General features: G+C 38.0%; 1 protein-coding gene across 1 annotated transcript; it reads left to right on the plus strand.

Moving 5' to 3' along the window:
* Positions 1-19,424: 19,424 nt before the first annotated feature.
* LOC122028626 lies at positions 19,425-20,199 on the plus strand. Its single transcript, XM_042587475.1, has 3 exons — positions 19,425-19,511; positions 19,612-19,705; positions 20,018-20,199. The coding sequence occupies exons 1-3, from the start codon at positions 19,425-19,427 to the stop codon at positions 20,197-20,199; spliced, it is 363 nt and encodes a 120-aa protein (XP_042443409.1).
* The last annotated feature ends 5,809 nt before the right edge of the window (positions 20,200-26,008 follow it).

Consider the following 26,008-nt stretch of genomic DNA (forward strand, 5'->3'; position numbering starts at 1 on the left):
TTTTCCATTTATTCACCATGAGGGGAATTTATGCCTTCATTAATTCCCTCTCATAACTCTCCCATGTCTCTTCTCTTGATTCTCACGAAAATGAGAAGAGGGAAAGGTGAGGAAGGCAACTTGCCTTCTTCTTGTTCCTTCTCTTAACCAAGAGGAAGAAGAGGTAAGAAATTTGGTTTTCTCTTGCTCTTTGCTTTATTTTTCTTCTCTCCTTTAACTACCATTTTTATTCCTTCCTATCCATATGTTACTCATTATCCTAGTGGTGATTATATCATTAGTCTTCCTCTATTATTTGTGGGAGGTTCAAGGTTCAATCCTTGGCCTCCACCTCTTACCATTTATTTTTATTTTGTTTCTTAGTCCTCTTTTTCTCTTATTCTTTCTATTAATTTCCATGCTCTAATGAAAATAATACTCATGTACTTATAAAAATTTGTGGGTGTTACATAAGTTCCCCTCACCTGTGGTACAATAGCTCTTATTTTTCTATGAAGATTCGGTCACATAAAAAGCTAAGAAAACATCATGAAGAAATTCTAACCAAGATAAGACCAAAGGAAGGACCTAGAGAATGAAAGGATCTAAAATTAAATATGCTTGATATTTCTCTTGTAGCATGCATTTTATGGTAAGGATTTATCTATGTTAAAATGTTTGGTAGAACTTAGATTCATGAGTATTCGGCCATGGTAGAACTAAGGGCCTAGGAGAGCTTTAATTTAAAACTAAGTATGCCAAGATCTCCTTAAGATAAGATATGAAACTATTATGATATGCCCATGATTATATGTTAAGTTAAACTCTATTTCATGTCCATGAAGGTTCGGTTAGGTTTGGATTTTTGAAGCCTAGGAGAATTTAAAGCAAATCTAAGATGCTCATGATCTCCTTGATGAAATGTTATGTAGCTAATCCAATGTGCTTATGTTTATTGTTGTATGGAAATTAAATTCATGCTCTATATCATTCGGCCACTTCATGATTTAGGGGTTAGGGAACTTAAAACCTAACTCAACCATGCTCATGTTTTTCCTTGATATATTTTCTATGAAAGTTGCTTAAGGTTCTCATGCTTTTAGGGCACTTGAACCCTAATTTGAAGCCCTACAAGTTTCGGCCACTTCATGATTTAGGGCTTAGGAAACTTAGAACCTTATTCAACTATGCTCATGTTATTCCTTGATATTTTTGCTATGAAAGTTGTTTAAGGTTCTCATGATTTTAGGACACTTGAACCTAAATTTAAGTCCTATAACATTCGGCCATTACATGATGAAGGACTTAGGAAACTTAGAACCTAACTCAACTATGCTCATGTTATTCCTTGATATTTTTGCTATGAAAGTTGTTTAAGGTTCTCATGCTTTTAGGACACTTGAACCAAAATTTTAAGTCCTATAACATTCGGCCATTACATGATGAAGGACTTAGGAAACTTAGAACCTAACTCAACTATGCTCATGTTATTCCTTGATATATTTGCTATGAAAGTTGCTTAAGGTTCTCATGCTTTTAGGGCACTTGAACCCTAATTTGAAGCCCTACAAGTTTCGGCCACTTCATGATTTAGGGCTTAGGAAACTTAGAACCTAACTCAACCATGCTCATGTTATTCCTTGAATTGTTTGCTATGAAGGTTGTTTAGGGTTCACAAGCTTGAATGATAGTTTTTAACCCAATGTATGCTTGATAAGTTTCGGCCATGATAAGTTGTAAGTTTAAGTAACCTAGAACTCTACCTAAACTTACTCATGATAGTTCTTATGGTATAAGAAATGATGCTTACTTAGGGTTCACATGTTGGGATGAAGTTTTACCAAAAACCCAACCCATATGGTTCGGCCACTAAAAGACATTAGGGTTAGAGATCGAATTATGTTTTCCATGTATCTTATATGCCATGATTTTGAGATTTCTATGCTTTTATGTTTAATTATGCACACTTATGATTTATACATGATGGAAACCCTTATGCTATGGTGTGTATTATTTATGATGAAGCTATGTGCAAATTTATCCATGATATATGTGATGAGTTGTGTGCCCAATTTATGCATGAAATATATGACATGCTGTGTGCCCAATTTATGCATAAAATATATGATGTACTGTGTGCCCAAATCTTTACATACCATTATGATGAGCTGTGTGCCTAAAAGTCTATATGGTATGATATGATAAGTGACACGATGTACAAGAAAAGATAAGAACCATGATATGTAAAAACATGCTATTTTACTTTATGTATGGCTTGTACCAAGGGTGGGCTCCATAAACGCCCCGGGGTCAATGGACTAAGAAACGGGCCTCGTTAGGGATGGGCTCCTAAGTGCCCCTAGGTCGATGGACTAAGAAACGGGCATAGTATGTATGCCTTGTAGGGTTCAAGATTTGCTACCTTGGACCTACATAGGACGCGCGCATTTATATATGTGGTACAAGCCGAGGCCCTAATCATGTTAAGATTATGTTTAAGTATGTATATTATAAGTTTTCAAAGGACATATTGCATATGTTTTCATGATACATGTTTATGAATTCACCTTGCATATACCTTATGATTATGCCATGATATTTATGATGATGTTATGATATGTCAGGGTGGAATTGATGATTATGTTATGTTATGCCATGATACCTTACGCTTATGTTATGATATGCCATGATATGCTGTATGATATAATGAATTTCCTCCATGTGTTATGTCTTGTGATTTTTGATATGTTATACGGTTTTGTGAGTAGGAAAGGAACTTATTGAGCCATGAGTGCTCACAGCTTACTTTCTTATACCACAGATAAAGGCAAGGAATGGATGAATTAGGGGAGCAGCAGGAGGGGCTAGAAGGATGTGTGTTGTAGTGCCTTGGCTAAAGAAGAAAGACCTGCTTTTGTTTAATAAGAACTATGCCTAGTTATGTTACTGTTTTATGACTCCATGACATTAATTTTGTGCTTGGGGATTTTGACTTAAAAAACATGTTAAGTATGCTATGTGGTGTTATATGTCCAGGTGATTAGTCATGTTGATTTTAAAGAAAAGAAAAGTTTTAAATTTCTATAAATAAGACTTCCGCTGTAGCAAGTAGGTATGTATATGTATGTGTTAGTAACCCCCGTCGCCTTAGCAGGAGGGGCGGGGCGTTACAATATGTCTACTCACCCGCCCGAGATTAAATTACCGAGCGAGTTATGTTCATTCTCGGTCGAGCTTCTACTTCCGAGTGTGTTATATTTATATTGTGTTTGTGCTCGATCGGGCTTTGTCTACCAAATCATGTTGAGCCTTATAATACGCAATTGGTCTTCGCTTAGTCGATTATATGATAGAGATTGATTAGGAAAGCATACCTTTAAGCTCGATCGGGCTTTGCCTACTGAGCGTTCATAGGTTCATTGACACTCTATTGTTTTAATTTAACCAGTACTTTATGCTCAATCGAACCTCGACTGTCGAGCATATCTAAACGCGCTAGTCCTTTGTCTGTTCTAGTTCAGTCAGGATTGTAGAGAGTCTGTTGTTTCCCTTTGGACTATCGGTGTTAATTGTAGAGAGTCTGTTGTTTCCCTTTGGATTAAGCCCCGTTGACATCGCATTAGAGGTTCCATTTGGTATGTTAGATACCTTTTAAATGTGCTTGTTTGTTATTTCCTATCATTTTCCTTACTGATGTATGGTTTCCATTTTTCTCAGTCGATGCCCTTCTCCTAGCTCTTATGTATAAAAATATAGCACTGAACAAATCATTATTGAATAAGTTGGGAGAGGGATTATTACAGGCTCGTCGCTCCAACCCTACCATTTTAACCAATTGAAGGGCTTTCTGCTTCTTCAGAGGAAGAACACCCATTTGTTGTCAAGAGTAAGAGGTCGAAGATTACTAGGGACACTCCCCTTCAAAATACTTTTGTTACTCTTGAGCAGGTCCCCATTGTTCCCTACGAGATTTCTTATGAGAGAGGTAAGGAGCCAATGCCTTATATGCATTTCCGTTCCAATTTAGCTCTTAACATGATGAGACCGGGTCTACTCATTCCTATGCCTCATGCTATTCTTCCAGTTACCCCTGCTCCTGAAATGGTTCCTGATGTGCCTACGTCTCTTCTGCTTCTTCCCCCAAATTTTACTTCTTCTTCATCTAGAGCAAGAGCCAAGAGGACACCCTACAGGAGATCCTCTATCTCTTCTCCTTTAAGTGCTCCCACTAAATCAAGTCCGAACCCAGTGACTTCTATCTTGTCCACTTCAATTCCCTCTCCTTCACTAACTGCTCTCCCTAGTTCAACTCCTCTTCCTTCCTCCTTTGTAGGGCCTTCAACGTCTACTCTTCCTTCCTCTCTATTTAAACAAGCTCAAGGATTGCCCTCCCAATTAGGGTATGCCTCTGTCCCTGCTACTTATGGTCTCCTTCAATTACAAGGTCTCCTAGCTGATTCCTGGCTACAAAGCTAGGCATTTATAAAGGGGACGAGTATTTCTGATCGTGATGACCATCACAATTGCCAGGCTACTACTGTAAGTATTTTATTCATGATTTATTAATTTGTGATCACCCTATATAATTGAGTTATTATTTCATTCAGTTTTTTACTTCAAGTCTACATATGGGCCACCTAGCTACGGCCTTAGAAAGAGAGAATAGTACTTTGAAGAACCAAATAAGAGAGTTGAGAACCACTCCTCCTCCTCCTAGCAATGAACTCAGTAAGTTGCAGGAGAAAGTAAATTCCCAAGCTCAACAGGTATCTATTCTAGAAAAAGATTTGCAACATCACCGCCAATTATTGCAGACCAAAGAAGACGAGAAAAAGACCTTGGAGATACAAATGGATGGATTAAATTCTCGACTTTGGATGGAAACTTCTTTAAAAGAAAAAGCCCTCTCAGATGGTTCCCATAAAGCCACTATCCTAGAAAAGGTGGAAAAACTTCACAATGTCTTTTCTTCTGAACATGCACAAGACTCTACCTCAAAGGACTTCACCTTGCTACAATGATAGGAACAAATGAAGGCCCAGGATGCAGAGATAGCTTCTCTTTCAAAGGAGCTAGAACAAGTTAAGAAAGAAAGGGACTCTTTCAAAGACAAGATATCTAGTCTACAGGTTGAGTTACAAAGTTATAAGGAAGGTGAAGAAGAGCGTTGGGAGAATAAGCACTTATCCTACTTAGATTCTCTAGGGTTTAAGGATGAATATGTGTGACGCATCACAGGGACCCTAAACCATTCTGCAGACGGTGTTATTCGGCAGCTAAGGGAGGGGGGTTATTTATCTCAAGAGCCTCCTCCCCATTTTATAAATCATCGTAGACTTAATAAGGAGCTACCTAAAGACCTTGTTAGAAGCTTAAAATGAGGATGTAATAAAGAGCATGTACTGAACTGGTAATTGAGTGTTTGTATTTTGCATTATTTGAATTGAAAAGACACTTATGAAACTTGGTATTTACTTGCTCCTTGCTTCTGTTGTTAATTATGAAACTCCAAGATTCTTCCTTGGTTGCTTATGATTTGTGAGAGTGAAGTTTCACAAATTCCACCTTCCTGAAAAAACAGAAGGGTAAGATGTAGATGCATCCATATTCACGAATCTTTAGATATCCTCATGTACTAGTTAAGTTTTATATCCCAAGTTGAGATGAATAGCCATAGATACATTCAAGGTTACTAAGGTATCAAGCGATTGTAATTCTGAGCGAGTTGATATGTTGAAGTTCATTGTGCCATAATATTTTGAACGAGCATGTAATCCCGAGCGAGTTAATATGCTGAATTCCTGCACGCCATGATATTTTGGTCGGGCGTGTGTTGGTGCGGGAAGCATCCGACGATCGAACCTGTGTTTTGATAATGGCAAAGGATTCAAAGTTAAGTTGGTTTGCGATCTAACAGTTTGAATAAGCTTGCAGGAAAGTCCTAAGTATACTTAGGCAAAATTCCTAGCTGCGGTTAGACAGGTGGAAAAATCTAGGGGGTGGTAACCCTGTGCGGAAAGTCTTGGCAGGTCGAGGGCTTCATGCAAAAGTCCTAGGGGGTGGTAACCCTAGGTGGAAAGTCCAGGTGTTGCGAACCAGGTGGAAGACCGGACGAGTCAGGGAGCGGGCGTCCAGCAGAAAGTCTGGAAGCATCGAGCACTGAGCAAAAGTCCAGTCGATCTGGAGGATCGCACTAGCAACAGATAACTCTCCTGAGTAGAGTAGGTGAGGACGTGTTCCCCGCAGAGGGAACAATAGGCGTTGGTCGACCTAGGGTTTTCGGTAGGAAATTCGAAATTTTGACCCGGACAGTTCGAAAACTATCAATATCTCAATTCATAGTTATTATGTGTTAACTTTGTTTTGCTGGGTATGTGTTTGGGACTAACACATTTTGCAGGAACAAAGGAGAAAATCACACCTCAGATGAACAGTGTCCGAGGCGCCTCCATGGAGCTTGAAGGCGCCTCGGGTGTAGACTGTGAGCTGGCTGTGAAGAGGTGCTGGAGGCGCCTCGGACGGAGTTGGAGGCTCCTTAGACCTGTGCTTGGAGGCTCCTTAGACTGGCATTGAGGCACCTTCAAGTGGATAAGCGGTGAATTCTTCAGCGCTGATCCACGCGACTAACTCGACGTGTTGGAGGCGCCTTGGAGCTTAATGGAGGCGCCTTGAACACTCTTTATAAGAGGGTTTCGACTAGCAGCTTCACAACACACATTCTAAGTGATCCTTCTACGACAAGCTACTGACAAGAAGTTCTTGAAGTGCTATAGCAACATCCCGACGACTCAGAGCACCAGATTTGATATTCTTGTTGTCGGTATTGCTTTCCTTACAGTTCAAATTGTAATTAGTTTTTAATAACTTTTCGAGCTTATAGTTGTTACCCACCGGAAGCGATCAACAATCGCGGGCCTTGGAGTAGGAGTCGCCACAGGCTCCGAACCAAGTAACTCCTCATGTCTTTGCGTGTGATTGTCCTTTTAATTTCCGCTGCATTTATCACTCGAGTTTTATGAATCGAACGAAATAGCCATGAGCGTTATTCACCCCACCCCCCCCTCTAGCGCTTCTCAATCCAACAATTGGTATCAGAGCAGGGTCGCTTCGATTTCGTGCAACCACCAATCAAGCATTTTTTGTGGTTATTTTCAATTTTATAGAGTCAATTAGAATTAGCTTAATAGCTACATTCTAATTCTTTTTATGAATCAATTTTTGCTTGAAATTGGTGCAACACCACTCGAGCTCGTTAATTTTAGCTCTATTCCCGCACTACTAATCCAAGACCTAGTCTTGGGACATCTTGTTTTATTTTGTATTTGCATATTAATTAAATGGCCCAGCAAGAAGGGTATAGTACCGTTCGCCCCCTGCTCTTCACTGGAGAAAATTTCGGGTACTGGAATGGAAATTTTCCTAAAAATCCAGTTCGAGATGTGGATGATCGTCAAGACTGGATTACAATTGCTAACCGACGAAGACGACAAGCCTACACCCTGTGAGAACTGGGAACCATCACTAATCAAGAAGGTGGAAGCCAATGCCAGAGCAACCTGCACCCTCCAGTGTGGACTGACCAAGGAAGAGCTCAACAGAGTTGGTCCATTTTCAACTGCAAAAGAGCTATGGGAGAAGCTGATCGAACTGCACGAGGGCACCGGTAAGCAAAAGAGATCTTTTATTTAATAAATTATATAATATAAAAATGTAGGAAGGAGAGACAGCAAGTCAACTCCATGCACGTATTCAAGACATCCTCAATGTTAGTTAGAGCCCTAGAGCCAATCATTTGATGATTATATTATGGACTTGTTGTATCATATTCTTATATAAATAAAGGCATTTGTTTTTGGTTATTATAATTACTTGTATTGGTGCCAAATAAACTAAGTATAATAGCGTCCTTGAGAAGAAGATTCTTAAATATATCAATCGGTTAGTTGAATTAGTGAGATGATATAGGGAACACTACTCTTAATCATTCCTAGTCGAGTATTAACATTCAGGGACAATGTTAATGTGACGAGACTAGCATGTAAGTCAACTCGATGACTTGATCTCACAAGTCATGGATATAGAGATATCAGGTTGACACATGGGTATGCATTGGAGAATGTATACTGAATGACCCGCCATGAGAAAGTATCATGGATCGTTATATGAGTGTCATATACTTTCTCATGTGGCTATTAGTATGACTACTAGTCCTTGGACCTGAATTCACCATGGATCCCTACATAAGGAGTTACGTACTTTGGCTTCGTCAAACGTCACCCGTAACTGGGTGGACTATAAAGGCGATTACTGGGTATGTAACGAATTATGCAAAGGGATGTGAGTGATGTAGATGAGATTTATCCCTCCTATATGACGGGAGCGACATCGATATTCTTGATAGAGTGAGACCACGAAGTGCATGGCCATGCCAAATGAGTCAATATGAGATATTGAGCTCATTTGATTTAGTGAGTCTACTTGGAGTTCAAGATTTAGATTGGTCAGAGGATGACACGGTCTATGCCTCACATTGATCAATCTAGATGTCTAGGATAGAAGGACACGTGTCATATATTGTGAGGAGTCACAAGTAGTAGTCACAAGATGATGTTGGATCTCAACATTCTTGTAACTTGGGTAGTAATGATGTGTTGCTAGATCCCAACATCACAAGAACCTATAGGGTCACACACTAAGGACAATTAGATGGAGATTAGGTTCATATGATGAACCAAGGGGATAAGATTCATGTGATGAATCAAATTGGATTAAGAGTAATCCTAATTAGGCTAATTGAGTTGGACTCAAGTTGATTCATGTGTTCAATGAGTCTAATTTAGATTATGACTCATTGAATCAATTTAATTAACTGAATTAGATTCATTATATTAAATTGGCTTGAATTAAATGGTTGGATTAGATCAACCATGAGAGAGATTAAGTCAAGTTTGACTTGACTTGAGAGGAAGAGGAAGAGTCAAGTTTGACTTGACTATTTGCCACCTCATTTGTGAGTTGTTATTAGGAGGACTATTGATGATGTGCCACATCATCATAGTTGGAACATGTGTGTGCCACCTCATGGAGGTTACAAGTCCCCTCTTTAATGGCCTCCACATTTAATGGAAAGGAGGTACACTCCTTAATGTGGCCGGCCACTTTTGTGATGAATGGAATTTTGATTTCATTCAAGGCTCATTCAACTCATATTCTTCCTTGCTCTCTCTTCTTTCTCTCCCTCTCCTCTCTTGGCCGAACCTTACCAAGGTGCTAGCACACCTTTTGTTAGGTTTCTCCACCTAGTTTGTTCGTGTGGATACTTCTAGAGGGTTGTACACTTGACAACCTCGAGATCCGGCATCACTTGGAAGAGCGGGATACGCGAAGGGCTTCGCATCAAGGGTATAGATCTTCTCCTAATGTAGATCTAGATGTAAGAAACTCGTACTCGTAAATTTTGTTTTATTTTACTTCGCACGAATCTAGTGGCATGGGGGTTTCGGGGTTTCCGCGACGCGAAAAAGCGGTTTTCGCGGCCCAAAAAACCCAACATTGGTATCAGAGCCACGTGCGAAGTCTTGTACGAGTTTATTTTGTATTTTTATGAAAAAAAGCAGATCTGTAATATTATATGAATTTCCTATTTTATAGTTTTTATGGGTATTTTTCTCGTAGAAGCGAAGCACAAGTGTTTTGACACTTGTAGGCTTCGACTACCGAGAAGATTTTTCTGAAACGGCAAGGTTTCGCCCCAAATATTTTTGGGACAGCGGGCTAAGGCTCTGTAGGATCGCTAAGGAACACTCGCGATGGTTAGATTGCAGGTCGGGGCGCTGCCCCTGGTCCCGCAAGGGGATTTGTTCCGCGATTGCGCCCGAAAACCCGCTAAACGGAACCGCAAGGAATTTTACTCATAAAAATTGTAAAAATTGTAGTAAAAATTACAGAAAATTATAGAAAATACATAATTTAGAATTATATATTATTTTGTGATAGTTATGGCCTAAAAAGACCCAATATGATTGGAAATGTATTGTAATTCATAATACGGTATGTGTGCCGTCATGTGACGTGCGTGTTGTATATTTGATTCGTGACCTGCGCATCGTGCCTTTCTCTATTTAATATTCTTGTTGTAAATTAGTTTAGACTCGAATGTAACTCGAGTTTCAAAAAATTGTAATGTATAAAAATTGGAGCGGTGGAAGGTCCACTCGAGACGGAGTTACGAGGAGGGCGCGAGCAACACAAGGTGGTCAAAGGAAGGAGCTTGAGAAGCTGTTGACCTTAGGTTGACCATCTGATCTTCTCATTGGCTTGAGAAGATCGTAGTAGGGCCATGACTAATCACAAATAATACAATTAATTGCTTGTGTGTATGTGATGCATAATTAGTAATTAATTAGTGCCTAACGATTAGATTAGATCTAAATCATGTACAAGATGCACCCTCTCGATTAGATTAGATCTCAATCGCGTCAACTAAAATGCCTACCGTGCCGTGATACCTATCACTACCTCGATCACATGTGTTGTTGAATCTGCCAAAGTAGAGCAACACATATTATCTTGGTAGGGTACAGAGGGACAATCTTGGTCCCGCTTACCAACGCATGGGTGAGTACACCTCAATTAGATTGAGTAACTAGTTAACTCAATTGGATCGAGTTTAACTATAGGCATTTTCCAATGGTTGGTAGGTCGAAATCACATTATATTAATTCTTAGGTGTATTAGCCAAAGCTAACTCAAGTTTTAATATAACTGCGGATAATGATCCTATAAACAAGAGTTGCATAGAGATGTAATTGGTAAATCGTTACCTACCGATCATACTAAGTCTTGGGCGATTTAGCCAAAGCTAACTCAAGGCGTAGTATGATGTGGATCTTGTCCCACATGAATTATAGAATTCAGTGGGAGCATCATTAGTTAAAGGCCTAATTAAATGATTAAAAAGAATATGATATTTACTTTCTGCTTTAATTTCTGTTGTAGATTACCATGACATCGAATATGAACTCTTTCTCCCTGCGTTCTGTCCTTGAGATGGACAAGCTCAACGGAGCAAATTCCTGGACTGGTACAGGAACTTGAGAATAGTTCTCACCCAAGAACGTAAACTATACGTTCTGGAGCAGCCCATTCCGGAGGCTCCTCTTGCCACTGCCACGCGAGTTGACCGAGATGCTTACAAGAAGCATCAAGATGACGCATTAGATGTGTCCTATCTAATGCTCTCGACCATGAACTCTGAGCTTCAGATGCAACATGAGTTGATGGGCGCTTATGATATGGTTGAACATCTTCATCAACTGTATCAAGGACAAACGAAGCACGAGAGATTCGAGATCTCAAAGGCACTGTTTCAGTGCAAGATGTCAGATGGGGCTCCCGTAGGCCCATATGTACACAAAATGATTGGGTACATAGAAAACCTACAGAGATTGGGGTTCCCACTTGGACAAGAGCTGGCCACTAACCTGATCTTGCAATCCTTGCTGGATAGCTATAGTCAATTCATTCTAAACTTCAACATGAACGAAATCGACAAGCCACTGCCCGAGCTGCTTAGCATGTTAAGAACTACTGAGCTGAACCTTAAGAAGGTTAAGCCCCACTCTGTTCTGATGGTTCAGAAACACAAGGGCAAGGGTAAGCCCAAAGGCAAAGGAAAGTCCTAAGCCAATGGCAAAGGCAAGGCACTGAAGCCTAAAGGAGGGGTCGCCAAGGATGCTACCTGCTTCCACTACGGTCAGACCGGGCATTGGAAGAGGAACTGCAAGGTGTACTTGGAAGATCTTAAGAAGAAGCGAAGTGAGACTTTCACTTCAAATATATATGTTATGGAAGTCAATCTATCTATTTCTTCATCATGGGCATTAGATACCGAATGTGCTTCTCACATTTGTACTAATGTGCCGGCGCTGAGAAATAGCAGGGCATTGGCGAAAGGTGAGTTGGACCTACGAGTAGGCAATGGAGCACCGGATGCTGCTGTTGCTGTAGGAACTTATCAACTATCTCTACCCTCTAGGCTTGTATTAGAATTAGATGAATGTTGCTATGTGTTTGCTTTAACTAAGAACATAATTTCAGTTTCTTGTTTGGACAAGAAAGGATTCTCTTTTATAATAAAGGACAAATGTTGTTCTGTTTATTTAAAAGATATGTTCTATTGTAGTGCACCTCTGATGAACGGACTCTAAATTCTAAACCTTGAAAGCCCTATCTATAACATAAATACCAAAAGGTTCAAGTCAAATGACATGAACCAAACCTATCTCTGGCACTGTCGCTTAGGTCATATAAATGACAAGCGCTTATCCCAGCTCCATAAGGATGGTTTGCTAGACTCATTTGATTTTGAATCTTATGAGACGTGCGAGTCATGCCTACTAGGCAAGATGACCAAGACTCCCTTTAGTGGGCACAGCGAAAGAGCGACTGATTTGTTAGGACTTATACATAGTGATGTATGTGGCCCTTTCAATGTCGCTACTAGAGGCGGTTATAGGTACTTCATCACATTTACTGATGACTTCAGTAGATATGGTTATGCGTACTTGATGACACATAAGTCTGAATCCTTTGAAAAGTTTAAAGAATTCAAGAATGAAGTACAGAACCAGGTTGGCAGGAGTATTAAGATACTTCGATCAGATCGAGGTGGTGAATACCTTAGCCATGAGTTTCGTGACTATCTAGCTGAGTGTGGAATCCTATCCCAACTCACTCCTCCTGGAACACCACAGTGGAATGGTATATCCGAAAGGATGAATTGTATCCTATTAGATATGGTACGGTCTATGATGAGTGACACAGATCTTCCTACATTTCTTTGGGGCTATGCTCTAGACACAACAGCTTTTATACTCAACCGAGTTCCATCCAAGGCTGTAATAAAGACACCATATAGGATATAGACTGGGAGAGATGCCCAGGTGTTTTTTATGAGGATTTGGGGTTATGAGGCTTACGTTAGACGTCAATTATCAGACAAATTAGGACCCAAATCCAACAAGTGCTACTTTATTGGATATCCCAAGGAAACTAAGGGATATTACTTCTACATTCCCAGTCAGCACAAGGTAGTTGTGGCAAAGACTAGGGTCTTTCTAGAAAGGGACTTTGTTTCTAGAAAGACTAGTGGGAGTACGTTCGATCTTAAAGAAGTTCAAGATGTGGACCATATCACTGAAGCCTCGATGGAAGTTGAACTGGAACCACAAAGTGTTGTGGATGATGTTGTTCCACAAAGAGTTGAGGAACAACAACCAGTTCAAGTAGACAAACCTTTTCGTAGGTCTGATAGGGTACGTCGTCAGCCTGAGAGATACTCATTTCTCTTGTCTGGACATGATGACGTTGTGCTCATAGAGGATGAGCCTACCACCTATCAAGAAGCTGTGATGAGACCAGATTCCGAGAAATGGCTAGAGGCCATGAGATCCGAGATGGAATCCATGTACACCAACCAAGTTTGGACTTTGGTTGATCCACCTGAGGGGTAAAACCCATTGGGTGTAAATGGATCTTTAAGAAAAAGACTGACATGAATGGACTTATCTATAAGGGTCGCTTTGTAGCTAAAGGTTTCAAACAGATTCATGGTATTTACTATGATGAAACCTTTTCTCCAGTAGCGATGTTTAAGTCCATTCAGAACAATCTTTCTATTGCAGCATACCATAACTATGAGATATGACATATGGATGTGAAAATCGCGTTTCTGAATGGAAACCTACTCGAGGATGTGTACATGACACAACCTGAGGGTTTTGTAGATCCAAAGCATACTAGCAGAGTATGCAAGCTGCATAGGTCCATTTATGGACTAAAGCATACTAGTAGAGTACATCTTCGATTCGATGATGTAATCAAACTGTTTGGTTTCATCAAGAACGAAGATGAACCTTGTGTCTACAAGAAGGTTGTAGGGGACATAGTTGTCTTCCTCATATTGTATGCGGATGACATACTACTTATTGGGAAAGGCATCCCTTTGCTACAGTCTGTCAAGACTTGGCTAGGGACATGTTTCTCAATGAAGGACTTAGGTGAGACATCCCGCATTCTAGGGATACAGATCTATAGAGATAGATCTAAGAGATTGCTTGACCTAAGTTAGAGTACATATATTGACAAGGTACTCCTTCAGTTTGCCATGAAGAACTCCAAGAAGGGATTTCTGCGATGTCACATGGCGTCAGTCTTTCGAAGACTCAAAGTCCCTCTTCTAGAGAGGAGAGAGACCGCATGGATCAGATCCCTTATGCCTCAACCATATGATCTATGATGTACGCCATGCTATATACTCGACCTGATGTCTCGTATGCTTTGAGCATGATGAGCAGATACCAGTCAGATCCAGGTGAAAGTCACTGGATAGCGGTCAAGAATATTCTTAAGTACTTAAGAAGGACTAAAGAATATTTCTTGATATATGGAGGTGATGACGAGCTAGCTGTAAAGGGTTACAGTGATGTCAGCTTCCAGACCGATCAGGATGATTATCGATCGCAGTCAGGGTTCATGTTTTGCATTAATGGTGGTGTTGTGAGCTGGAAGAGTTCGAAACAGGACACAGTCGCTGATTCTATGACAGAGGCCGAGTACATTGCTGCATCAGAGGCAGCAAAGGAGGCAGTTTGGATCCACAAGTTCATCACTGAACTTGGGGTGGTTCCTAGTATCACTGACCCTATTGAGCTCTATTGTGACAACAATGGAGCTATAGCACAGGGTAAGGAACCTCGCTCACACCAGCGGACCAAACACATACTACGGCGCTTCCATCTCATTCGAGAGATTATCGAGAGAGGAGATGTGAAGATTTGCAGAGTAACTACAGAGGCTAACATCGCAGATCCCTTGAGCAAGGTATTGGCACAGAGGAAGCATGATGGTCACACTAGGTCATTGGGGCTTAGAGCCTACACTGATTGGCACTAGTGCTAGTGGGATATTGTTAGTTAGAGCCCTAGAGCCAATCATTTGATGATTGTATTATGGAATTGTTGTATCATATTCTTATATAAATAAAGGCATTTGTTTTTGGTTATTATAATTACTTGTATTGGTGCCAAATAAACTAAGTATAATAGCGTCCTTGAGTAGAAGATTCTTACCTATATCAATCGGTTAGTTGAACCGATAGTGAGATGATATAGGGAACACTACTCTTAATCATTCATAGTCGAGTATTAACATTCAGGGACAATGTTAATGTGGCGAGACTAGCATGTAGGTCAACTCGATGACTTGATCTCACAAGTCATGGATATAGAGATATCAAGTTGACACATGGGTATGCATTGGAGAATGTATACTGAATGACCCGCCATGAGAAACTATCATGGATCGTTATATGAGTGTCATATACTTTCTCATGTGGCTATTAGTATGACTACTAGTCCTTGGACCTGAAGTCACCATGGATCCCTACATAAGGAGTTACGTACTTTGGCTTCGTCAAACGTCACCCGTAACTGGGTGGACTATAAAGGCGATTACGGGGTATGTAACTAATTATGCAAAGGGATGTGAGTGAAGTAGATGTGATCTATCCCTCCTATATTACGGGAGCGACATCGATATTCTTGATAGAGTGAGACCACGAAGTGCATGGCCATGCCAAATGAGTCAATATGAGATATGGAGCTCATTTTATTTAGTGAGTCTACTTGGAGTTCAAGATTTAGATTGGTCAGAGGATGACACGGTCTATGCCTCACATTGATCAATCTAGATGTCTAGGATAGAAGGACACTTGTCATATATTGTGAGGAATCACAATTAGTAGTCACAAGGTGATGTTGGATCTCAACATTCTTGTAACTTGGGTAGTAATGATGTGTTGCTAGATACCGCTCATTACTTATACTCCTAAATGAGTTTAGGAGCATTGCCAACGTTACAAGAACATATAGGGTCACACACTAAGGACAATTATATGGAGATTAGGTTCATATGATGAACCTAGAGGATAAGATTCATGTGATGAATCAAATTGGATTAAGAGTAATCCTAATTGGGCTAATTGAGTTGGACTCAAGTTGATTCATGTGTTCAATGAGTCTAATTTAGATTATGACTCATTGAATCAATTTAATTAAATGAATTAGATTCATTATATTAAATTGGCTTGAATTAAATGGTTGGATTAGATCAACCATGAGAGAGATTAAGTCAAGTTTGACTTGACTTAAGAGGAAGAGGAAGAGTCAAGTTTGACTTGACTATTTGCCACCTCATTTGTGAATTGATATTAGGAGGACTAATGATGATGTGCCACATCATCATAGTTGGCACATGTGTGTGCCACCTCATGGAGGTTACAAGTCCCCTCTTTAATGGCCTCCATATTTAATGAAAAGGAGTTACACTCTTTAATGTGGCCAACCACTTTTCTGTTGAATGGAATTTTGATTTCATTCAAGGCTCATTCAACTCATCTTCTTCCTTGCTCTCTCTTCTTGCTCTCCCTCTCCTCTCTTGGCCGAACCTTACCAAGGTTCTAGCACACCTTTGTGTTAGGTTTCTTCACCTAGTTTGTTCGTGTGGATACTTCTAGAGGGTTGTACACTTGACAACCTCGAGATCCGGCATCACTTGGAAGAGCGGGATACGCGAAGGGCCTCGCATCAAGGGTAAAGATCTTCTCCTAATGTAGATCTAGATGTAAGAAACTCATACTCGTAAATTTTGTTTTATTTTACTTCGTACGGATCCGGTGGCATGGGAGTTTTGGGGTTTTCGCGATGCGAAAAAGAGGTTTTCGCGGCTCGAAAAACCCAACACTCAACTCCCTCCACGCGATCGGGCAAAGGGTTGAGAACAGGGATATAATAAGGTATGCTCTCAACATGTTTCCAAGGAGTACATTGTGGGCATCAATGGTAGATGCCTACAAAGTCTCCAAAACTTATCTTCTTTAAAATTAGATGAATTATTCTCTGAGTTCGAATTACATGAGCAGGCTAATGCACAGCCAACCAAGAAGGGCATTGCTTTGGTTGCAGGTACAAGCATAACACGCGAACCAAGACCAAGGCGTAGAACCGAACCAGAATTGGATGAAGAACCTGACTCAGATGATGAATATAACGAGCTAACGGTTGAGCTCGTCAACCTTGTAAAGAAGCTCTACAAGAAGAAGAAGGAGTTCAACAAAAGGGACCTCAAGAAGGCAGTCCTGTCCAAGGAAGCCCAATCAAGCTCGAAGGTAAAATTTGAAGTGACGTGTTATGGCTGAACCAGAAGGGACACATCAAGGCCAACTGCCCCAACCAAAAGGAGGTAAAGAAACAAAGAAAGAAAAAGGTCTTGAAGGCGACATTCGAAGAATCCTCCTCAGAAGAGGATGACAACGAACTCGATCAAATGAGTCTCCTTGCACTGATGGCCCGGGACCAGATCAATATGTCTGAGAGAGAGAGAGTGAATCAGAAGCTGAATCAGAAAGAAGCCACGGATCTATATCCGTTTCCGAAGGGCCTGACCCCACTATAAGTATTCCGCGTTTAAATAATTTAGTTAATTATTTGTTACGTAAATTATCAAAATCCAATATTCAGATCAAGTCACTTCTGAAAGAGGCATCAGCCCTTAAAGAAGTGGCCAACTCCAAACCCTTGTTTGACTCCATTCAGATTAGAACCTCGACTCAAGTCCTAAAGATTGAGGAAGAGAATTCCAACCTGAAAATTCAAGTCAAGGATTTGAAGACCGCATTGGAACGGTTCACTTTGGTTCCACGAATCTTGACCTGATTCTTGGAAAAAAAAAAGGTCGTATACAACAGATTCGGAATTGGATTCAAACCTAAAAAGAAATATAGATCATATTTGTCACTTGTAAACAAAACAAATAGAAAAGTAGTCCAACACAACAAGAAAAACCCTCATAGACATCGGTGGAACAACAACGGTTTTAAGCAAAAACCGATGTCTTTGAGTATTTTACACCGATTTTTCTGAAAATCGGTGTCTATGAGCGCAGATTTTCGTTCATAGACATCGATTTTTTAGGCGATGTCTATGAGCGCCTTTTTTCGTTAATAGACACTGATTTTAACAACGATTTTTAAAACTCGGTGTTAATGAACCAAAATAAAATAATTTAAATTTTCCACCAATACTTAGCCAAAATTTGCAACACTTCACTCTTCCCTCCAAACCTAAACCTATAGCGTCGTCCACCGTATGTACTTCACTCTTCCCTCCAACACTTCACTCTTCACTCAGCCTCACCTCCCTCTTCTCCTCTCCAAGCTCTCTGTGGAGACAAATCTGAGAGCTCCCGAGATCCAATCGTTGTCGGATCTTCCTGTCGGTGAGGTAAACTTCCTTCCTCGACTCGGGATCTAGGCGATTTCTTCACCGCAATGTACCTCTCTTGTGTTTTCCGTCGAGATCCAAGGACCTACGATTCTGGAGCTGCTATTTTTATCTTTAGATTCTTGCTTAAAGTTACTGTGTTTGAGTTTTTTTTCATTATCTTGTTGGTCCAACGGTGCCTCAGACCGAGCTGCCTTTCCGATCTTGTTGCTCCATCTGGTAATTTCTCTTTTCTACTTCCAGATCTGTATGATTTCTCTGCTGTATTTAGTTTAATTTCTCCTCGAATCCATCTTGTATTATCTTTGCAGGTTGTGACCTATTATTTTCACATGCAGAAGGAAGAACTTGCTTTTTTCCATTTAGGGTTTACTACTTATTTCGTCTTGGTGTTTATTAAATTATTACTTGGTTATGATGTTGAAAAAGCTTAAAATTAGAGTTTTTTTTTTAACTTTCTAGATTCGATTGTTTGGGCATTGATTTTCATTTGTTTCTGAAGTAGCTTTTGTTGCATTTATTATCTAGAAGATTTCTATGTTGAAGGGAGAAAAAGGGATTCTAAGGGTTGAATGACACGTTGCTTTGTTTTTGAGTCAGACTTTTTCAGTCATCTTGTGAATTGTGAAGGAAGTTGCCGTTGGATCTTAGGCCTGAGTTGTAAGAAGAAAGAGCATAAAAGAAACAGTTCCAGATGGGGCCTTTTTCATTCTCCAAGAAATTATCCTCATTGTCTACATTGGCTTTACTAGCCGTGTTTCTGTTTTGCGTCTCTAGTAATGCATTTTATCTCCCTGGTAGTTATATGCACACCTACATACCTAGTGAGAGCATATATGCCAAAGTTAATTCATCAATGTAAAACGGATTGAGAAAAGAGTTCAGACATCATAATAGTATCATAGCCCTTATACTTTACTGGTTCTTTATTGTGTGCATTGGGAAGGTATGACATACCTTCCATTACAAAGTTAATGTACTTAAAACGATAAGAACTACAAACCTTGATTGCCTAGTGAAATCATTCTACTGTGGTTATCTTAGTATTGGTTTCTTGCTGAATCCATCGAATCCATCTGCCAGCAAAATTAACAAAAAATAGTCATGGAGAAAGTTGGCGATACAGTTGTGGATATGGAAAGTCTTGCACAATCACCTGACGAATGCTGCTCTGGAAGTCCAAAGATACCAGTGAGTTTTGATTTTGCATGAATAACATCAATACAAGCTTAAGAACCTCTTCTCATTCATAGTCAAATGTGAAATTTTGAGTTAAATTTGTGCCCCACAGAAGGCCCTCTCTCGCAAGAGTTCAATGCGCCCAGAAAGACATAATGGTGAGGAGCTAGAAGTAGATGAAACATTGAAAAGGCTTCTTGTGAAAGGTATGAGATATTTATTTTCCTATTAACTGTTAGTTTATTCATTATTCCGAGAAGCATGCACGACTGGTTGTTGTTTGTGGATTATAAAAACCATATAGATTACTAAAATTTCTTGAGATGCTGATATACTTAGCTTTTTTTTTCAAGCATATTTCCACTCCCTGTATCTGTTGGTCATTAGTGATTTAAACTTGTCTTGTCCCCAAGTTTTCTATATGAATTCTTGGACTGAAGCAGTTATAGCTTGGTTTTTTTCTCATAAAATTTGACTTCTGTCTGTTAAAATGTTTTTGTTTCCTTTTGTTTTCCTAGTTGTACCTGCTCAGGTGGAGCAACTGAAACAGCCCCTCGTGCCCTTCAAAACCCTCCATGCTGTGCAATCTGTACCTAATAGCCCTGTTCCCCCAGATTCTGGAGAAGGAAAGAACAAAAGATTAAATCGCTTAACTTTCATCCATCCACGAAAGATTCTTCTATTCTTTGCAACCTTATAAGTACTGTGGAAGCTTTTCTTGATGCAATCTTCATTCTTCAATATGAAAGTGACCAGAGTAGTAAATACTAAGATGAATTTTAGGCAGGGATTAAACTTTTCTATCGTGCATTGTGCATTGTGCATTGTGCAACCCATGCTGATATGACAAAGAAGATACTTTCAAGCTCAATCTATATTGTCCTATGTTCTGAATTTAACCTACTCAGTAGATATCCAACAACCTTACTTCCCATCCGTTTTACATTGACATGCAATTCTGGAATAAACATTGGCAGTAGAAGGAGAGAGGCTGAAGGAATTTCAATTCATCAATAAGTCTCTATCAGCTTTGGGAGATGTCATCTCTGCTCTTACCTCCAAGAACCCACATATTCCATATAAGTTCCTTCTAATGCTCATAGTCATATGCTTCTATTTTACTATCTAAACTAGTTTGAATTTTTCATTGTACTAAAGGAGAGATGTATTTTGCAGAAACTCTAAGCTAACACATTTGCTCCAGAGCTCTCTAGGTGAGAAAAACCTTAAGAATAGTAAACATCTAGCTGTGATGATCTTGCTGTTTAGGTTCAAAAACAACAACTAGTTTATACCGTTATTTTTATTGCCAGAAGAAAATTTGACGCATTACCCTTCACTGATAATTTTCATTCACAATAGGAGATTGCGAGACACTCATGTTTGCACATATTAGCCCAAGTTCAGCAGATTTAGGTGAAACATTATGCTCACTAAACTTTGCTAGCAGAGTCCGAGGCATTGAACATGGTCCTGTCCGAAAGCAGACATATTTAGCAAAGAGTTTCAAGCTTAAACAAATTATATATCTGTTTTGACTGCATATTGGGCTACTATTGCTAGTTTTAAAATTTTGTTCTATTTGGAAATACATATGCAGGTTTTGTATCTTCTGCAATTATGTGATGCCTAATAAGAGTTATTGTACAGGCTGATAAGCTCCTTCAGAGTGAAAAAGAAAATATAAGCTTGAATGAAAGCTTACAATTGATGCAGCTGAAATATGCATCTCGGGAGAATGTTTTCAAAACATTGCAAGATAAGTAAAGTTAGTCACTCCAGTGCAAAAAAGTAAAGTTAGTCATAACAAAGTTGTAGTGACCAAATTGCCCACATACTTTTATTAGTCTAGCTTATGAGGAACTTGAATGGCCTCAAGAAGGTGATCCAACTGATAGTAATTGAACCAAATGAAGATAATGTGAATAAATTATTTTATATATTCCAAGAAAAATCATAATAATTTACTATACATCATGCATCACTATATTTAGCTTCTTTCAAATCAGTTGCCTTATAACAGATTATTTCAAATGTGCAGATAAAAAAAACTGAGCAAACAAGTAAAAATTACCAGCAAAAGGTTACTTATCTCTTTTTCAATCTCTATTTTAGTAGAATTTACAACATCTTTAATTTTCCTTATGTAAATAACAAACTGCTTTATATCCATATTGACTATTTTATTCTATTCAAGTAAGAGAACTGGAGAATCAATTAAATGGTGAGAGGACAACCAAGAAGGATGTTGCAAAGTTCCCAAAGCCTCCAGTGGCTCCTATAAGATGGAGGCCTCCTATACAAAGAATCACCAATCAGTTGTCACCCTCAGGACATCAAACAAGCAGAGGTGCCATCCAGTAATAGATAAAGAGAATTGTCTATTAACAAATAAAACTACTGAGGAAGATTTAGTTAAATCTCTGCATAGAGCAAGAAGGATAACGTTGGCACCAGTAAGAAGAATATTTGTGTACTATCTATTACCTTTTGATGTTGTAAGAAGAATAGTTATGTGTAATTTGTGGATACTGACTTGATATGCACAATATCTATTATCTTTTTATGTTATAAGAAGAATATTTATGTGTTGGTTATATGGATATTGACTTGGTGTGTTTAGATACATCGGTGCATTTTTATTTGTGATTTTTTTAGTGAATTAATAATATTAACTTAATTTTATGATTTGCTTGGTGATAATATTAGTTTTTCACTATTTCGGAAATCGAATTTATGTCGTTAAACAATATTGATATTACATCGATTTTCCACCGCTGCAAAACTGATGTCATTAACTAATATTACATCGGTCGTATACCGCTGCCAAAACTAGTGTTATTAACATATAATATTACATCGATTTTACACCTAGTGTTGTTAAGTGATACTACACTAGTTTTAACCTGATGTCTAAAATGGCAGACCTTTTACATCGCCTTCATAGACATCGGTCGAAAATGTAATAGACATCGGTGGAAAACTGATGTCTATGAGGGTTTTTGTTGTAGTGCAAGCATGGGTACCCAAGTCCAACATGGTCAATCAAGTTGGACTTGGTCAATATTGGGTTCCTAAGGATCAAGTACATTACCTTGATAGACCATATCGAGGCTATGATCCAGGGGAAGTCAAAAGGAAAACCATATTAATAAATAGATAAATAATTAAAAGAAAATAATTAAAATATAATTAAATTAAGAAACTTAAATTCAATCTATAAACTAATAATTTGTGGAGGCTCCAGAATAGCTGGCACCTCCAAAACTAACCTACCCGGCAGAGTAATCCAAACCAAGCTACCCAGCAGGGTAATTAGGGTTAGAACTAAAAGGGTTAGGTTTAACTTGACCTACGGTACTAGTGAAGTTTTGGATGAAATTAAAATCAAAATTAAAATTAAAATTAAGATCAAAATTAAAATCAAAATTAAAATTAAAATCAAGATTAAAATTAAAATTAAAATTAAAATTAAAATTAAAATTAAAATTAAAATTAAAATTAAAGTGAAAATCTTTTTTAAAACTTATTTAAAATCTTTTTTAAAAACTTACTTAAAATCCTTTTTAAAACTTATTTAAAATCTTTTTTAAAAAATTATTGAAAATATTTTTAAAAATTATTTAAAATCTTTTTAAAAACTTATTTAAAATCTTTTTTAAAACTTATTTAAAATCTTTTTTAAATTTATTTAAAACCTTTTTAAAACTTATTTAAAATCTTTTCTAACCTTATTCAAAAACTTTTTAAAATTTATTTAAAATCTTTTTTAAAACTTATTTAAACTCTTTTTTAAAACTTATTTAATTTTTTTTAAAACTTATTTAAAATCATTTTTAAAAAACTTATTTAAAATCCATTAAAACTTATTTATTTTTTTTTTTAAACTTATTTAAAATCTTTTTTAAAACTTATTTAAAATCCTTTAAGAACTTATTAAATTAAAATTTCTCAAAATTACTTATCTTACATAACTTGAAACAAACTTAACCATCTAACAATCACCCATAACTAAATGTTAACCTAAACTAGGTGAGATGGAAAGAAACTTAATTCAATAAAACTATTTTTTGATCCATCAAATAGAATCCAATTCAAATAGCTTATGTGTAGGAATTGGATCAATGGATGTTGGATAGTGGATGCTCCGGCCAGACATATGACCGGAGATAGGATGAAGTTCACTAAGCTCAAATGCAAGAACCTAGGATTAGTTACATTCGACAACGACGGTAAACTTAAGGTAATCGAAAAGGGTAATATCGAACTTAGTTCCAACTTCATTATTCAAAATGTTTTATTAGTTGAAAATTTTAACTTTAATTTACTAAGTAAAAGTCAATTATGTGATACTGGCTACTTAGTTACTTTTGATAATTCTGGGTGTTTAGTTAGAAATATTCGTAACCCTGAAATTATACTTAAAGGGCTTAGGAAAAATAACATCTACACAATTGACCTGCCCATATCCTCAACAAAGTGTCTCTTGACAGAACATGAGGAAACCAACCTATGGCACAGAAGACAGGGTCACACGCATGTCAAACTCATTTCAAAAATGAGTCGAAATGACTTAGTTAGAGGGCTACCCAAATTAAGGAAGTTTGAAAATGCAATTTGCCAAGCTTGCCAACAAGGTAAATAAACCAAATCAACCCACAAGTCAACCAATCTAGATAGAACTGAATCCTTACTTAACCTCCTACATTTAGATCTATTTGATTCACATGGAGCCAAGTCATTAAACAAGAAGCAGTATTGCTTAGTCATAATTGATGATTACTCTAGGTTCACTTGGGTAAAGTTTCTAAAAACAAAAGATGAAACCCTTGAAACTTTTAATAATTTTTGCAAGCTAACAGAAAATGAAAAAGATACCAAAATTAAAAGAATAAGAAGTGATCATGGGGGTAAATTTAAAAATCAAAGGTTTACCCAATTTTGTAAAATCAATGGATACAAACATGAATTTTCATGCCCTAGAACCCCCAACAGAACGGTCTAGTGGAACGAAAAAATAGAACCCTACAAGAGGCCGCTAGAACCATGTTAAATGAGTATAATTTAAGTCATCAATTTTGGGTCGAAGTAATAAATACAACAAACTATATTCAAAATAGAATTCTGATTAACAAATTACATAATAAAACCCCTTATGAAGTATACTATAATAAAATTGCCAACTTGAATTATTTAAAAGTATTTGGATATAAAGTTCATATTTTAAACACTAAAGATTACCTAGGAAAATTTACACCCAAATCAATCCAAGGAATATTCTTAGGGTACTCCTCAACCAGTAGGGCCTATAGAGTCTATAACTAAAATACCCTAAAAGTTGAAGAGGCAACTAATGTAATCTTTGATGAAGAGAATAACCTACCTAATATAAATAAAAATGTTGATATTTACCCAAGAATTACAGAAGATGATGAAATTCAACCTAACACTAGTAAACTAGAGGAACCAATTGCTGACCCAAGCATATGACCCACAAGAATAAATACTTCTCACCCACCTAACCATATTTTGGGTGACCCAAACCTAGGAGTTAGAAATAGATCTTCTTATTGAAACCTGAGTCAGATTGCCCTTATCTCCAAGATTGAGTCGAAGACTATAGAAGAAGCTCTTCCTGACCCAAACTGGATCATTGCTATGCAGGAAGAGTTAGCCCAATTTGATAAAAACCAAGTCTGAGAACTTGTACCTAAACCCATAGATAAGTCCATAATTGACACCAATGGATATTTAGGAACAAATTGGATGATCAAGGTGATATAGTAAGAAATAAGGCCAGACTAGTAGCCAAAGGGTTCAGCCAGGTTAAAGGGTTAGATTATGACGAAACCTATGCACCAGTAGCTAGACTTGAATCCATTAGGATGTTGCTGGCCTTTACAGCACATAAAGGATTCAGGTTATACCAAATAGATATCAAGTCAGCCTTCTTAAATGGGTTTATTAAAGAAGAGGTATATGTAAGCCAACCGCTAGGATTTAAGGACCTAAACAACTCAAACCATGTGTTTAAACTGAAAAAGGCCTTATATGGACTAAAACAAGCACCTAGAGCATGGTATGAACGGTTATCTAACTACCTTACATCCAAGGGCTTTAACCAGGGTCAAATAGATTAGTGCCTATTTGTCAAAACCTTATAAAAAGATATTTTTATAGCCCAAATGTACGTTGATGATATAATTTTTTGCTCAACCAACACTAAACTTTTAAAAGAATTTGTTAGATTAATGGAAAATGAATTTGAAATGAGCTTGGTGGGAGAACTTAATTTTTCTTAGGCTTACAAATTAAATAAACCAGAGATGGAACATATATTTATCAAACTAAATATGCTAAGGAACTGATTAAAAAATTTTTATGGAAAATTCTAAAATTATAAATACCCCAATGGCAACAAATATCAACATTGACTCTGACACAGAAGGAAAACTAGTAGACCCAAAGTACTATAGAAGTCTAATAGGTAGTTTACTCTACTTAACTGC

The sequence above is a fragment of the Zingiber officinale genome, chromosome 10B, assembly GCF_018446385.1.
Source record: "Zingiber officinale cultivar Zhangliang chromosome 10B, Zo_v1.1, whole genome shotgun sequence".
Taxonomy (NCBI): Eukaryota; Viridiplantae; Streptophyta; class Magnoliopsida; order Zingiberales; family Zingiberaceae; genus Zingiber; species Zingiber officinale.